The 15647-nt window shown below is 44.9% G+C and overlaps 1 protein-coding gene across 1 annotated transcript in view; it reads right to left on the bottom strand.

Moving 5' to 3' along the window:
* Positions 1-12449, bottom strand: part of ACER2 (alkaline ceramidase 2) — a 34244-nt gene extending 21795 nt beyond the window's left edge. Inside the window, exons 1-3 of the mRNA XM_015067710.3 lie at positions 12178-12449; positions 2551-2665; positions 1669-1810 (exon numbers count right to left, since the gene is read on the bottom strand). Of these exons, the coding sequence (XP_014923196.3) occupies positions 1669-1810; positions 2551-2665; positions 12178-12285 (365 nt within the window). The 5' untranslated portion in view covers positions 12286-12449. The remainder of the gene's footprint in view (positions 1-1668; positions 1811-2550; positions 2666-12177) is intronic.
* Between the last annotated feature and the right edge of the window lie 3198 nt (positions 12450-15647).

The following is a 15647-nucleotide window of genomic DNA, read 5'->3' on the forward strand; positions in this document are numbered from 1 at the left end:
ACCTGGGTGGCTCAGTCGGTTAAGCAACTGACTTGGGCTCAGGTCATGATCTCATGGTTCGAGCCCCGTGTCGGGCTCTGTGCCGACAGCTCGGAGCCTGGAGCCTGCTTCGGATTCTGTGTCTCCCTCTCTTCTGCCCCTCCCCCACTCACATTCGGTCTCTCTCTCTCTCTCTCTCTCTCTCTCAAAGATTGATAAATATTAAAAAAAAAAATAAAAAAATAAGAATAGCCAATGGTATCGGTGCCTGTCTTCCTCCTCCAGGCATTTCTGTGCATATACAAAAACATATACTCAAAAAAAGATTGGTTCATTCTCAAACTAGGATACCATGTGCTTTTTGCAGTCAGCGTGTTTTATGGACACTCCTCCACCTCCATCCATAGAAGGGAGCCTCATCTTTAACACCTATAAAACTCCTATTCCTGGTCACAGTACCAGAAAAACCGTAAGGAATTCTTTTATTTTCCCAGTAGAGCTCTTCCCTGGGTATACACAGCTTGCTTAATTATATCCATGTTTTTAGACTACATCCATATATAGTGACAAAACACCGTGTCCTACAGAGAAATATATGTGGGTAGTATATTCTAGGAACCCTTCTCATCGTTATGAGGTTGGCTCTCTTCTGTTCCTTCAGATATTAACAAACCTCATACAGCTCCTCAGAAAGGCTTTCCCTGACCAAACTCTAAATCGGCACCCCATGTCACCACTACCCCTTACCAGCTTTACTTTTTATCATGGCACTTACCATAACATTGTATTGTTTGTTTGTTCATTGGTTTGTACCCTCCTCAACTTCAGTATAAACTCACTGAAGGCAGAGACTACTGTTTTGTTTACTGCCAAAGCCCAGTGCCTAGAAAATTACATAGTTAAGTGTTCAAAAAAATACTTGATGGATAACCATATAAGCATCATAATAGATGCGAAAATGCATCTTTTGGGGCGCCTGGGTGGCTCAGTCAGTTAAGCGTCCGACTCTTGATTTCAGCTCAGGTCCTAATCTCACAGTTTGTGAGTTCGAACGGAGCCTGCTTGGGATCCTCTCTTTTCCCTCTCTCTCTGCCCCTCCCCTGTTCATTTTTTTTTTTCTCTTTCTCTCTCTCAAAATAAAAATGAACACTAAAGGTTTTTTAATGAATAAAATGCATCCACTCTTGAAATTCTGAATTTCCAGCTTAAAGGTGTGTGTGTGTGTATGCGTGTAGATCTCAGCAGAAATATAAACCAATACCGTTTGACAACTACAGAATCTATAACTGCAGGAACTAATTCCTTAGTGGAATTCTACTGTAAACTTAGCAAATGGTAGAACTTGACTGGACTCGAGGAAATGTTCTAGCAGCAAACCAAAGGTCTTTGAACTACCATTCCATAATTTCTCCCCCACTGAAAATCTTTCCACTTTTGTTCATATCCTATAAGAGAGACATTTGACATTTTCCCCCACTAGCATATAAATTCTTCAAGTATACTAAAATTTCCTCTTTATCGTGTCAGACCATAAACAAACTGATTAAACAATCAGTGGATATTAAACAAGTATATGATAAGCTCATCACAAAGTTAGGCTACATCGTGTGCTGTTTTTCTTGATACGTACGTGGATATATTGGGTACTGCACCTAGCAGTGAATGCAAAAATGTTTAGCACGAGCTTACCTGTCATTCCGAAAGATCTTTGGTAGATACCTTCTGGGGAACCACATGGCCAGAGCACACATCAGAACCCAAAGGATTGCAAGTTCATCAAGCATCTGACCCAAGAAACTTAGGGTTGCATGGAAGTAGACGGATCCAATTCCTAGAATCAATTACAACCAATCACAAAGGTCACCACAGAAGAACAGACTCACAAATTCAATACGCTGCTGAAGGACCGCCCTTTCAACCAACCACTGTCCCAGTCACAAGATCACGTTCACACTGAAAGCAGAAGCTAAAGGCAGAAACCCCTACCACCTAGGCATGCACGCTTGAAGCCCTAGAGAGCGGATTTCAAGCAGGACCCAATGTCAGCACATCAGAACTTTAATAATCCTACAGTTAGACACACTCTGTCCTCATCCACCAAGGCTTCATGGGAACAGGCAGTAAACGAGCCAACATTCTCTCACCGTTAAGTATTCCCAACCTGCTGTGGAAGGAAATGGAAATTGCACAAGTGTTTCCCAGAACAATGAAGGCTCCAAACATCTAGAATTTTCTTTTTTTAAATTTTGATCCGTTACACTAAAGTCTCGTCAGAGTTCAATCATTTCATGTGATCGTCTTCAGAAGTTGTCAGAAAATGGCACTGGCACAGCACCGATAGCCATTACATAAATAAACCTTCGAAGGCAATTAAGTGATAATTACAGTCAACCTTGTTATCAAGGCCGTATTCAAAAGAGCCCTCCTTCTGGCGTCAAGCAAGCAAAATAAAAGTTGGCTGAGACGTCAGAGTGACTTTGGTTTACAAAACATAATGTTCAAACAGGACAGGAAGTGTGCAGAATTCCATTTCCTCCCTTTCAGCCCATGCTTGAAAATGAATCCACTTACCCACTACCACTAAGAGAGTCCATATTAGGTAGATGCCACTGTTGAAGCATGTTGCATACTGACGAAACAAGCACATGCAGATGGGCGGTAAGACGAAAAATAAGACATTGCTGATCTGGTGGGGGAGATGTAAAATGAAAAGAAATATTAAGTCAAAGGGCAAAAACAAAGCCGTGGGTTCCAAATATGCTCTTTGCAAACTGGGAGGAATGTGGCCATACCTCTTGTCTAAGCTCTTATGTTTTTTTGTTTTTTTGTGTTTTTTGTTTTTTTTTAACTGCAGATACAGGGAAATTTAAGACTTCTTTCATGGGGACTCCTTCCCATCTCTTTGATTACGGGGGCAGCTTCAAACCTTAGGTAAAGATCAAATTTTCAGGTTCTAGTGTGGATTGAAGCCTCTTTTCTCTCCAGGGGTTATTTGCTTTTAAAAATATATATAGGTTATCTAATGTAATATACTCAAAATAGTATCATTTCAACACATAATCACTATTGAAATATCACTAATGAGCTCTTTTACATTCTTTTGTTCACATAAGGCTTTGAAGTCCAGTATGAATGTCATCCTTCCAGCAACCTCCATCTGGCCCAGCCGTATTACATGTGCTCAGCAACCACAAGTGGCTAGTGACTATCATGCTGGCCGGCTCACCTGAAATTTTTTTTTAACTTATTTTTAATCTTTTTTTGGGGAGCGGTGTGGTCATAGCCAGTTCCTTTATCCCAAATTTTTTTTAATTGAGGTAAAATTCAGACAGCATAAAATTAACTATTTTAAAGTGTACAATTCTTGGAGCGCCTGGGTGGCTCAGTTGGTTAAGTGTCCAACTTCGGCTCAGGTCATGATCTCACGGTTCGTGAGTTCGAGCCCCGCGTCGGGCTCTGTGCTGACAGCTCAGAGCTTGGAGCCTGCTTCGGATTCTGTGTCTCCCTCTCTCTCTGCCCCTCCCCACTCATGCTCTGTCTCTGTCTTAAAAATAAATCAAAGATTTAAAAAAAATTTTTAAAAATAAAGTGTACAATTCAGTGTCCTTAAATACCCTCATAATATACACCCATCACCTCTATCTAGTTCTAAAACATTTTCATCACCCCAAAAAGAAATCCTATACCCAGTATGCAGGCACCTTCTACTCCCTCCTTCCTGCCCCAGGCTCTGGCAACCACTAATCTTTCTGTGTCTACGGATTTACCTATTCTGGATACTTCATAAAGGTGGAATCATATAATATATGACCCTTGTGTCTGGCTTCTTTTGCTTAGCATAATGTGTTTGAGGTTCATCATGTTGTAGCACGTATCAGTACTTCCTTCTTTTTTGTGTGGCTGAATAATACTCCATCATCTGAATACCCCATTTGTTTATCCTTCACTCATTAATGGGTTGTTATGAATGGTGCTGCTACGAACACCCATGTACAAGTTGTTGACTACTCATTGTCTTCTGGGCATATGCCCAAGCTGGCATCACCGGATCCAATGGTAATTCCATATTTGACTGATTGAGGAACCACCACACGGTGGCCCACAGTGGCTATACCATGTTACGTTCCCACCAGCAACATACCAGGGCTCTAATTCCTCCACCACTTTGCCAACACTTGTTATTTTCTCGTTTTTGTTTTCAAATAGGGCCATCCTAGAAGGTACCAAGTGGTAGGGACATGCAGCTCTTTTTAAGTTTCACTTCTGATCATGACTCATAAGTGACTGCAGGCACAGGAAGTATGCAGAACGTGAAGACCACAGCTAAGTCTAAAAGAGCAACACCAATGGGAGGGGTGGGAGGATTACACACACACACACACACACACACACACACACAGACACACACACACAAAAGACTAGAAAAAAACTTTCAGAGATAGGAGGATGGGGCAGATAAAGTCCAGAAAGTCAAGGGCCTGGCATCCTTCAGAAGACCAGTCACCCATGTTGAACAGTACAGAAGAGGCCACAGGGGAACCAAGAGGATGGGTGTCTGAAGTGAACTGAAGGAACCAGGGTAGAAAGGCTTTACCAGACCCAGGAAATTGCACTGGTGCACAACGAATCAAAACGCATCAGCAAACGCCAGGACTTGAGGTGTGTAGGTAAGGATTGGCAACGTCAGTGGCCTAGGCAGGTCCCTGTCACTATCTGGGAGCAAGAGCGGTTAGAAGTGACACCACTTCTAGAAAGGGAGAAAGGCCGGGTAGGAGGGAAATAAAGTAAGTAAAGAGAGGAGAACCAGATCCTGCGTCAGCAGCGGGATGGGAGCCGGGCTGGCGCCTGTGGTTAAAATCTAAGACTGAAATCCCCCGCGGGGCTGCACCATTCTGGAGAAGAGGGTACTTTTTTCCTGGTGAGTCTGTTCCAGTGGGGATCTTCTCCATCCCACATGGGAAGCCCCTGAGCTACTTGTGACCCTGAGTGAGAGTATGAATAAATGGTCTCAGATGTCCCAGCTGGCGTACAGTCTCCAGTCTTAGAAACACGGCCAACTCTCCTTCACCAAGCAGGTAAGGAGGAACAGTGTACCGTCTACATACATTATCCCACAGCAAGCTGTTCACTGTCATGACCACAGCCTCAACCTTCTAAGGAATTGTTTAAAGAATGACAGATCTTTAAGAGTTAAAATAAGAGGGTTTAAGACCGCCCCTTGTTTTACAAGGGGCAACACATGAGGGTCCAGAAAGGCTCCCAGGCTGGCCAAGGTCAAAGAGGCAGTCACCCACAGAACAGGGGCCAGCACTGAGCTGTTTCCACTGCCCAGAGCTGATTTTCACCGCCAACCCCCTAGTCACACTCTGACCCCCTTGGCTTAACTCCTCAGTGGTTACCTAAAAGCTCTGAACTGTACCTGAATTGTGCACGTAGGACATGATTTCAATGTGGCTCTCCTTTTGTTAAACACAAAAGGAAGGAAGGGGGTGGGGGGAGAAGGAGAAAATGGAACTGCTCTACCATAGGTAACTTAAAACCTGATCTTTCTCCTTCTACATAAACGTGTTCTCCTGTTTAAAAAAGCTAAAGTCTCCTTGCTGTCCTCCTCCCTAGAGATCACCGTCGACCTCAGATTCACAGCCTTCAGGTCGTTTTCTTAGCATTTATGCGACGACACACACATCACATACAATAACTTCTTCACTCTGCTTCCTTCTCTCGTTCAACAACAGGCCATGCAAACCTTTTCATCTTAGTTCAGATAGACTGACCTCACTTGCTCTACATGCTGCACATGGCAGTGGTTTATTTAGCCATTCCCCAGTGCAAGGAGCTCCAACTTATAGCCTCTCCTACAATGCTGGGGGATAGAAGACATTTTGCTTTTTACCCTGGGGTAAAAAGTATTATATATATATATTTTATATATATATATTTTTTATATACATATATATTATATGTTTTTATATACATATATATTATATATATTCATATATATAGTACATATATTTTATATATGTATTATATATCTTATATTTATTATATATTACATATATTTTATATAATATATTACATATATTTTATATATAATATATATTATATATACTATATATGATATATATAAAATATATATGTAACTTTTTTTAAGTAAGCTTCACACCCAGCATGGGGCTTGAACTCACAACCCTGAAATCGAGAGCCAGATGCTCTACTGATGGAGCCAGACAGGCACCCCATTTATCCCAATATATCTTTATTGCCTCAAGTCCTTGCAATCTCCCTCTCTTCAGCCAGGTGGAACCATCTACTGCCAACCTACCCCCAACTGGCTCTGTCCATTTACATTCCCACCAGCCATGTGCACATTAATCACTGTTCAATGTGTTTACACACTGCTCACAAAGGCATGAAGTCATCTATTATACCTATAGGAAAATCATGGGACTTCAAACATTTTTTTTTTATTTTTTTAAATGTTTGTTTATTTTTGAGAGACAGAGTGTGAGCAGGGGAGGGGCGGAGAGAGAGAGGGAGAGAGACAGAATCTGAAGCAGGCTCCAGGCGCTGAGGTGTCATCCCAGAGCCCTATGCAGGGCTTGAACCCACAAACCGCGAGCTCATGACCTGAGCCGAAGTCAGCCACTCAACCGACTGAGCCACCCAGGCACCCCTCAAACATTTTTTTAATGCACGTATTAAGGAGTTCAATTTAATTAGGCCCCATCTTAATACACGCTCTCAAATAACACACAAATCACATTACTGCTGCTTCCCAGCCCAGATCTACCAGTGACTGCTGGCCTTCACCATGCCCCTTAAAGGCCTCCATCTATGAAAAGACAAAGGCAAAATTAGAGGGAGACTCCCCCCAAGACAAAAAGAGGAAGGAACTCCTAAAGAAATAGAGAAAACAAACAAGTCCTGGTTAAAACACACATGCAATGGCCCCATCTCTTCTGAGAAGTGAACTTCCCCTTACCATTGTCTGGGTCAATCAAGTTGAAGAATATTTCAGCCAAGGGATATTTTTTAAAGCCTACTGCTTTGGAGAATAGGTTTGCTTAATGTCTGCAGAGCAGATTTTTTTGATTAAAAGGAAACCACAATTTTAAAACGTATTAATTATTTCCTTAGAAATTTCCTCATTCCAAGAATTCCTCCGTAAGTGTCGCACCAAAATAATCTGGAGGAACAGACGGCAATGTCCTCCTGACGCACATGAATGTGCGCTTTCCCAAGCAGAGGGTAAATGCTGACAAAGCAACAGGCTGAAAGATTTCCTGAGCGGGAGGTTCATAAACAGCTAAGGGGCATTCCCCTCTAAGAGCAGAAGTCTGTGCATCTTAACAGTATGCAGATTTCGAAACCTCCATTCTGTTCCCCTCCTGCCACCGGAGGGCCAACTGTCCCAGTCTGCCCGGGGCTGAGGAGGGTTCCCGGGGCATGGGGCTTTCAGTTTTAAAATCGGCAAGGCCTAGACAAACCAGGACAAGTTGGTCACCCTACTCAGAAGGCTTCTTGCGAGATTCCCCCACAGTATACCAAGCCCGTGCAGAATATGAATAGTACCCTTGCCAGCTTGGACACATCTCTGGTAGGGCCTTCACCACCCGATGACCGTCTGCAGGTCTGGTCTCTGTGACACGAACACAGTAGTTGCCCAGGAAATAGATCTATAGATGAAAAGATACAGGCCAGGGGTGCCTGGGTGTCTCACTTGGTTAAGCGTCTGACTTCAGCTCAGGTCATGATTTCATGGTTCGTGAGTTTGAGCCCCGTGAGGGGTTCTGTGCTGACCGCTCAGAGCCTGGGGTGTGCTTCGGATTCTGTGTTTCCTTCTCTTTCTCTCTGCTCCTCCCCTTCTTGTGTCTGTCTCTTTCTCGCTCTCAAAAAAAAAAAAAAAAAAAAAAAATTTAAAAAAAAAGTGTTAATAAGCAAAAAGTAAATAAATAATAAAGATACAGGATCTAGGTAATTCTGCCCTACGGTACAGGAGACATGGGCTTTGGCCTATCAGGAGAACTGCTTTCCTTATCTTCATTGTTGGCAGACCTAATTTGGAAAGGTGACCAATCATGAGCTGATCTTAGGCATATATTTTGCTTCAAGACTCTTTTCAGCACTAGTTGATTTCCTTCTGACCCCCTGAGTCACTGCCCAGCAATAGTCCCCAAAAGCAAAGCCCGGTGGTTAAAAAGCAGACACGACTTTTCTCTGACCCGGCAAGTCCTAGAGTCTTTCTCTTCAACGTGACTAGAGCCTGAAAACTTAAAACATAAAAAGGAACTCAAGTCAATAAAACTTGGGTGTGGAAGAAACAGTACAAAATATGCACAAGCAACAAAAGGTTGTGAAAGAGTGTGACATGTTCTTGGAAGGGATATTTGGGCTTGGCTGAAGCCCAGGATGATGACAAGACTTGAGGCAACAGAGATTTGCAGAGCCTGAAGGCAAAATACTTTGTACACCCAAACATTGTCAGTTGGGAGTATAAACCAGGGTACGGTCTCTGGGGGGCCATTTAGCAATAATGATCAGCCTTTAAGTAAACATTCTCCTTGATGCAGCAATTCCCCACAGAGGATTAGTACTTGGGAAAAGCACATCCAGATGCATCTATGAGGACATTCATTGCATCACTGCTCAAAAACGAAGAGGAAGGCAATAAAACAGGACCTTCCAAACTGTCCATCAAAAAGAGACTGGGTAAATAAACTATGGTCAATCCAGTAAGTGGAATACTGATGAGACATTGTAAAGAAAAAAAAGAAGTCTATATGAGCCAATATAGGACCAACTCCAAGACCCTATTAAGTGAAGACACCAAGAGGAGTCTGTGTAGTATGATCTCAACTGGGTTAAATAAAAACTTAGATATTGTATGTATACATTATACATACATAGTTCATACACAAATACATGTGTTCTGTACAGCGACTTAGAAAAGGTCTGAAAAGATATGGAAGAAAGCCTGTTTTTCACTATAACTTGCATACTCTGAGCTTTTTTTTTTTTTTTTACCATGATCACTTTTTGTGAAAATTAATAAATGGAAAACTCACTGAAGGGATGCTAGAAGGGGAGGCTGGGAGGGGAAGCCCCTGCCACTTGATGTCAACTACAGACCCTTAACAGAAGACCCTTTAACAGAAATGGATGGTCAGTTACAGGCCCCCACGGGGAAAGATGTACATTGCATTTCCCACAAGAAATCCATGATCCCTGCAACTCAGCCAATGAGAAGCGATCACCCTCAACTCTTGCTTTTCTCTAGTTCAAAACAACCCCTCCCAACTTCCTCCTTCTCCATAAGATAACATTCCTCTCCTTTGTTGGACTTGCCTATGGTTTTACTACAGCTTGCTTATCCTGAATTGCAATTCTCTGTTATTATGAAATAAACTCATTTTTGCGCATGGTAAAGTAACTTTTATTTTTTAAGGTTAACATTTTATAATGAAGGACAATTACAGCAAAAAACTACTTTCAACACACTCTCTCATATCAAACATCATGAGTTTTATCCTGTAGGTCAAAAGGTCCCAAGGCAGGAGTTTCAAGTTAAAGAATCAATGAATGATATACCTGTACTGTGCCAGATAAATCAAAGGTAGCTGCAGTGGCATTTGGATCTTCAGGAGAAGTATCCTTGTAGGGTCAAATGGACCAAGTTTTAACGCTAATGCTGCCATTTTCTTGACCTCGTCAAGTTGCAAGATCTATCTAGCCCTGGTTTCTTCCTTTCATCAAATGGATCTAATGATGAGCACCGACTGCTTAGGGTGATTGTACAGTACACAGCAGAGTTTCAACACCTAGCAAACAATTAATGTAGCAGGCAGTAATTGAAGTTGTAGTAATGATGTGCTGCCCCCAAGACCCATTAAGAAGGTTCTGGATCCATCTCCCAGTCTTCTTTGGACTTTATATATTCAATTCCTTAAACTTCTCCTTAAAATGAGGAATGCTTATTTTCTTCTAAAATGGATAGTTAGACCTGCCGCCTTAATATGAGGATTTAAGAAACTGTTTTATCACCAAGTAATAGTTCACGGTCTTCCTCAATATAAGAGAGATAAGCCCGGTTTGTCCTGTGATAACCTTCAGGAGATAACTAGGGCTTGGAAACAGAAAGAAGGAAATGGTTTTTGCTAAACTCTTTGGACCTACACTCAACAAAGTCAGGTGACCAACTACTCCTCTGAGATGTAAAGCTCTCTGCTGGTCTAACACAAATGTGGTTTATGAGTATCCAGAAAATAAAGTCTGTTAGGTGGACCAGCCAGGCTAATCACCCATGGACACCGCAGCTGAAGATCCAAGAGCCACCCAGGCACCCCGACAGTTCATTTCTAAATAAGACTTTGGGGGCACCTGGGTGGTTCAATGGGCTGAGCATCCAACTTCGACTCAGGTCATGATCTCACAGTTCAGGAGTTCGAGCCCCGCATTGGGCTCTGTGCTGACAGCTCAGAGCCTGGTGCCTGCTTCGGATTCTGTGTCTCCCTCTCTGTCTGCCCCTCCCCTGCGCGTGTGCGCTCTCTCTCTCTCTCTCTCTCTCTCTCTCTCTCAAAAATAAACATTTAGAAAAAAAATTTAAGACTTTGGCACTCACTGCCCAGCTCCATTGGGACTAGATTAAAAGTAAAAACAACATAAACTCTCCCCTCATCCAGTGCTCTGGGGCTTTTCAAGGCAAGTGCACAGCAGCAATAGACCAATTTGTGGCCAAGTATCGAGGCCTGAATCGCAACTGGCCTCAGACTCTACAGAGAATTACCTTGCTGGGTATGTGAGAACTGGTCCCCAAACTGCCATTTGTTCCTTAAGTCTCTGGTGAAATCCTTAGTAGCATTCTCCACTTACAAATGGAGAAAATGAGTTACCACTATGAAAGCGCCCAGCCACACCCCAGCCCATCCTGTGTGCCCGTCTACACCCGAGAGTATGCTCTGAAAGGAGGTGTACAACAGGTGAGCTGTAGCCACCTCCACTAACTGTCTTTCACAGTATCTACGGACAGCAGAGGGCCACGCTTTCTTGAAGAACTAACCTGGTCATAAATAAGAAGCAGGAGTGTTGATGAGGAAGGGATGGAGGGGAGACTCCATACAGACTTCTGGATGGTGCCAGAAACCTGAGCATGACTGCTCCCTTCTCTAGAGCTCAGTTTCCTCATCAATGAGTGAAAGGGCTGGGACTAGCCCATCAGAGATCGCTCCAGGCTACTGCCAAGGATGTTCTCCCTGCAAATCTAGGGAGCGATCCTAGAGAACAATCTCAAATTCACAGTGACTCATAAACCAGGAGTTCCTGGTGTGGGGGTGTGGGGGGGGGGGGGGGAGGCAGCAGCAGAAAGGACCATGCAGCATCTTCTATTTGGTCTGGGAATCCTGAGCCACGCTGCACAGTGAAGAGAAGAGACATTTCCTTCTAGCTTCAAGCTTTCCCTCGCATAAAGACTTCCAACACCCGGGATACTGCGGGGAGTGGGGCGGGGGTAGTTTCAGCTTGCCCACACACCATCACTCCCAAACTTCCCTCTCATTCCCCAGGCTTAATCACTGGAGAGGGCACAGGCCTGGGGAAATTGTCTTTGGAGCTCGACTGAGACTGGGAACTAAAGACAAAGAAATAAGAACTAGTAGTCATTAACTTGATTCTGGCCCAAAGTAGCTCGACCCGTGGGGTGGAACCAGTCAGCACGGTAGCAGTGGGCCCTGCCCCTGTGACCTGCTAGGGGACTCCCCCTTTCCCCGGACTGCTAGAACAGGTATGCAGGGGAAAACTGCACAATGCGACCCAAGTGCGTCACGCCACAGAAATCCTGGGGGGGAGGAGGGGGCGGGGAAGGGAATTGTCCCGGCAGGTTCACCAGCCCAAGTCATCCTCCTGGGAGAGGGGCTGACAGGGACCACTGGCTTCAGGACTGGTGAGGATCAAACAAGACAATAGAACCATCTGAAGAAAATGACAGGGGGAGGATGAGCCCAGATGTCAGGATAGGGACCGAAGAAGACAGATGGAGAGCTGGAAGGAGCGCAGAGGAGGGGGCGCGGGTCGATTCTGGCCCTGGAGGCAGAATGCCCCAGATAAACGTGGAGACCCACGTCCAGATTCCTGGCGCGGCCACGACTAGGGACGTTCCCTTCCCTCCAGCCCGCCTGCCAGCCCAGCTCCCACTCCTGCACGCACCGTGTTGTAGAACTCGGCGATGGCAGGCACGATGGTGTAGTTGTCTTCGCACCAGTCCACCTCCGAGCTGCCAGCCCGCAGCTGGTCCCACCAATGCGGGACGCTCATGGCCGCTGTGGGGCATTGGAGCAGCTGCCCCTGCAGCCGAGAAGGGCCCAGAGCTACTGTTGGAAGCCAAGTGCAGCGGTCGCGGCTTTTTACACACGAGTCAGCGGCCGGATGTGGCGCCTCCCCAGCCGGCCTCCTGGTGCTCGGCTCCGCCTGTTGGACGTGACTCGATCGCAGAGACCCCTCCCCCAGCTCCGCCCCCTGGGGAGGGGAGGCGAGGATAGGAGCAGACCACGCCCAGCCTGGGGGGCGGGATGAGTGTCTGAGGAGAGGTAATCCGGAAGGGGAACCTCGCTCCAGGCAAATTCAGATACCAGCCCCCCCCCCCCCCCCCCCCCCCCCCCGCCTTCCTCGCAAATGGCAGGTGCCCAAAGCCTCGGAGGTCAGGCTCATACTTGCCCACGCCTACCTTCCTGGCTCGGACTCACCGGCGCCACCCCTCCTACCCCGGGAGTATCCAGGCCCCCCCATGCTCTCGAGGAGTTTGCAGCGCTCTGGCTGCGCCCTGCGTGGGAAGCCCGTGCTAACACCGAAGAAAGAAAAACCCTCGGTCCCCCTGAAGCTAGTTGAGGGTTTGCTTGGCAGGACTCCATGCCATAAGCTGGGGCAGGAAGACTGCGGGCTGGAGTGGCCGACTCCATGACCTTCCCCTGCAGCCTCTGCCGCCCCCTGCGCAGTAGAGCACCTGTGCAATTTCCAGAATGCTCTTGGTCCCCTGGACTCCAGCCTTAGGGTGTTCATCTGGTCTTCAACGAAACATAGGGCGAAACTTTAGTCATACCAACACTCGGAGGATGCAGGTATGTGGCAGGTATGACATCTCCAGTACGTCCGAGGTGCAAGAGATGATGGTATAGATATATACTTGTTACATGCCACACAGTTTGAGGAGCTTCCATGCATCCTTCTTTAGTGTTCCCAGGGAGAATCCTGTGAAGCCGGTTCTATTGACAATGCCATTACAGCTAGTAAGGCAGAGCTAGAAATCACATTCAGGCAGGATGACCTCAGACCTGCTGGTAACTACTTTGCTGCCATAGTTTCTAACACCCAGTCTGGTCCCGACAAAAGCCAACTGTGTGCGTGTGTTGGCTCTGGTCCTTGAGTGGTTCTGGGATTCCAGGTCAGGACGCTGGCAGTGACAGAAGAATCTTCTGGTCAGCAATCCATGGTGCCTGTCGCAAGCATCTGCTTGCTTAAACCTTCATGGCACCCCAAAGGCCAGCAGCTCCCCAGGGACTGCCCTCTCTAGGCCTGACTGTGCAGTGGAACCCTGACTGGTTGTGCAACGTCCATCTGCAGCAAAATACCCACACAGCCGTTCGCAGGCCTCCCCGCGTCTCCAGAAACTGCAAGCTCAGCTCCTCTGTCTGTCTCCAGAAAACCCATCTTTCTTCCCCTGGGAACCAAACCACACTTCTCCTACTCCTATTTCTGTCCTAGCTTCTGTCTTCCTCCTAGACAGCTCATTCCACTGCCCTGGAACCCACGCACGCTGGTACCTTCTCCTAAGGTCAGAATTACTCGAGCCTTCGGGATACCCAGTGTGAGCTGGCCACTTAAGTAGAAAGGGGGAAATATTTCTCACAGCCACAGAAGAAAACTACATCAGTTAATTTCTCCATGCCTCACGGTGCTATACCGATTGTCCAACAATAGTTTTCCACGTGGAAATCCTTCCCCTATTTAAGGTGTAAATGTATATGTATTAACCGTACTGGTATAAAACACACCATTATTTTTATATGCCAGTGATTCTCAAAGTGTGTCCCCCTTTCAGGGGATCTACAAGGTCAAAACTCCCTGTGAACACTATGACGTCATCTGCCCTTTTGGCTCCCCTCTCACCAGCACACGTGGGAGCTTTTCAGAGGGTAAGTGACGTGTGGTGTCATTATCTCTCTGACAGCTAATGGAAACGTGGGTTCTTCAGTATTAAAAGTCTCTTTAAATTTTGAATATGATACACATTGGTAGATATTATCACATTAGGATTTTTTAGAATTTTAGGATCCTCAACATCAAGTACGAAAGGAGTCCTCAAATCAAAACAGTTGAGAGCTGGTGTTAGCCAAAAAAAGGGATGTATCCAATTAAACTCTTTGTAATGCTTTTATCTTTTAGAATTTCTAAATACTTATTCAATGAGAGCTTTTAGAATTAGACCTATATTATTATCCTACATCACTTTTGTGTGTAAAAAGGAAAACATAAGCAAAATAAACTTACGGAGTTCCTGTAATTTCTTCACACTCAGAATCTCTATTCTTTTGCTTAGTCATTTTGCAACTTTGTCATTGGTGTGTGTCCTCGTGTTGTTAATTACCAAGCAGTGGTGATGCAGCATTTCTTAACTGCACTCCACCACTGAATCCTTCCAAACCTGGCGTATACATTTGGATACCAGCACGTTTTTTATCTTACCTGAAGGTTGCAAAGGAAAGCTTTCAGACAATAGGCATCATATTTGTCCTTCAGATGGTCCTTAGGTGATTTGTTGACAGAAATATGGAGATTACAGTTGCCAGGTCGTCCCACCAGGATCAACCACTGAGTTTGTGCATGTTCAGGCAGTGACAACACATCTTGACCCCCCACTTGGCCAACAGTGATTATAAAATGCCATCCACTGAAAGATGTATCTAGATTTCAGGATGTTACAGTGCAAAACAATGTGACTTTTAGCACCAATGAAATTTAGAATCCACCGGATGTAAATCATTCAAGTCCTGATAAGGAAATGATGAGGAGTTTTCCTCACCCACCTCAGGAAATTTTATTGTCGATGACAATCCTAGTTCAAGATCGAAAGCAACCGCTTGGGTTCTAATTACAACTGCACAGAGAGAGAGTGCTAAACAGAAGGCCATTGGTGAGAACATAAGGGACACAAGTGACATTTCTCCAAAGCCACTGCTGTAGGTCTTCATGGTACTGCGTTACAATTTTTCTGACGTTTTCATCAACACTCCCCATTGTTGCCTTTTTTCAATGAATATAACCTTAGTAATTTAACACTAGGACCCATCATGGGGTCATTAATTTTTGAAATTGATTTATATCAATATGCCTTGGCAACTACCTTTAGTAGTTGAATACAAGATTCTGAAATCAGGTGTAAACAGCTTGGGGAGAGGGGTTGGGGATGAACCCTCATGAAGAGTTTGCTTGTGTTGCTTTTAGTCTAAATATGAGTCATATTTAGTCTAAATATGAGTCAGTGATACAGATCCATAAAGAACACGTTTGAGGGAACCACCCCTGCAGGGAAGTCAGGATGCCAGCATCTTCTATTTTTACAGAGTTTATGACTGTGTTTATATGGTGTAAGTAAATATCTGATAATAATATCCAGCTCAACT

This window comes from Acinonyx jubatus, chromosome D4, assembly GCF_027475565.1.
Source record: "Acinonyx jubatus isolate Ajub_Pintada_27869175 chromosome D4, VMU_Ajub_asm_v1.0, whole genome shotgun sequence".
In the NCBI taxonomy this organism is placed as follows: domain Eukaryota; kingdom Metazoa; phylum Chordata; class Mammalia; order Carnivora; family Felidae; genus Acinonyx; species Acinonyx jubatus.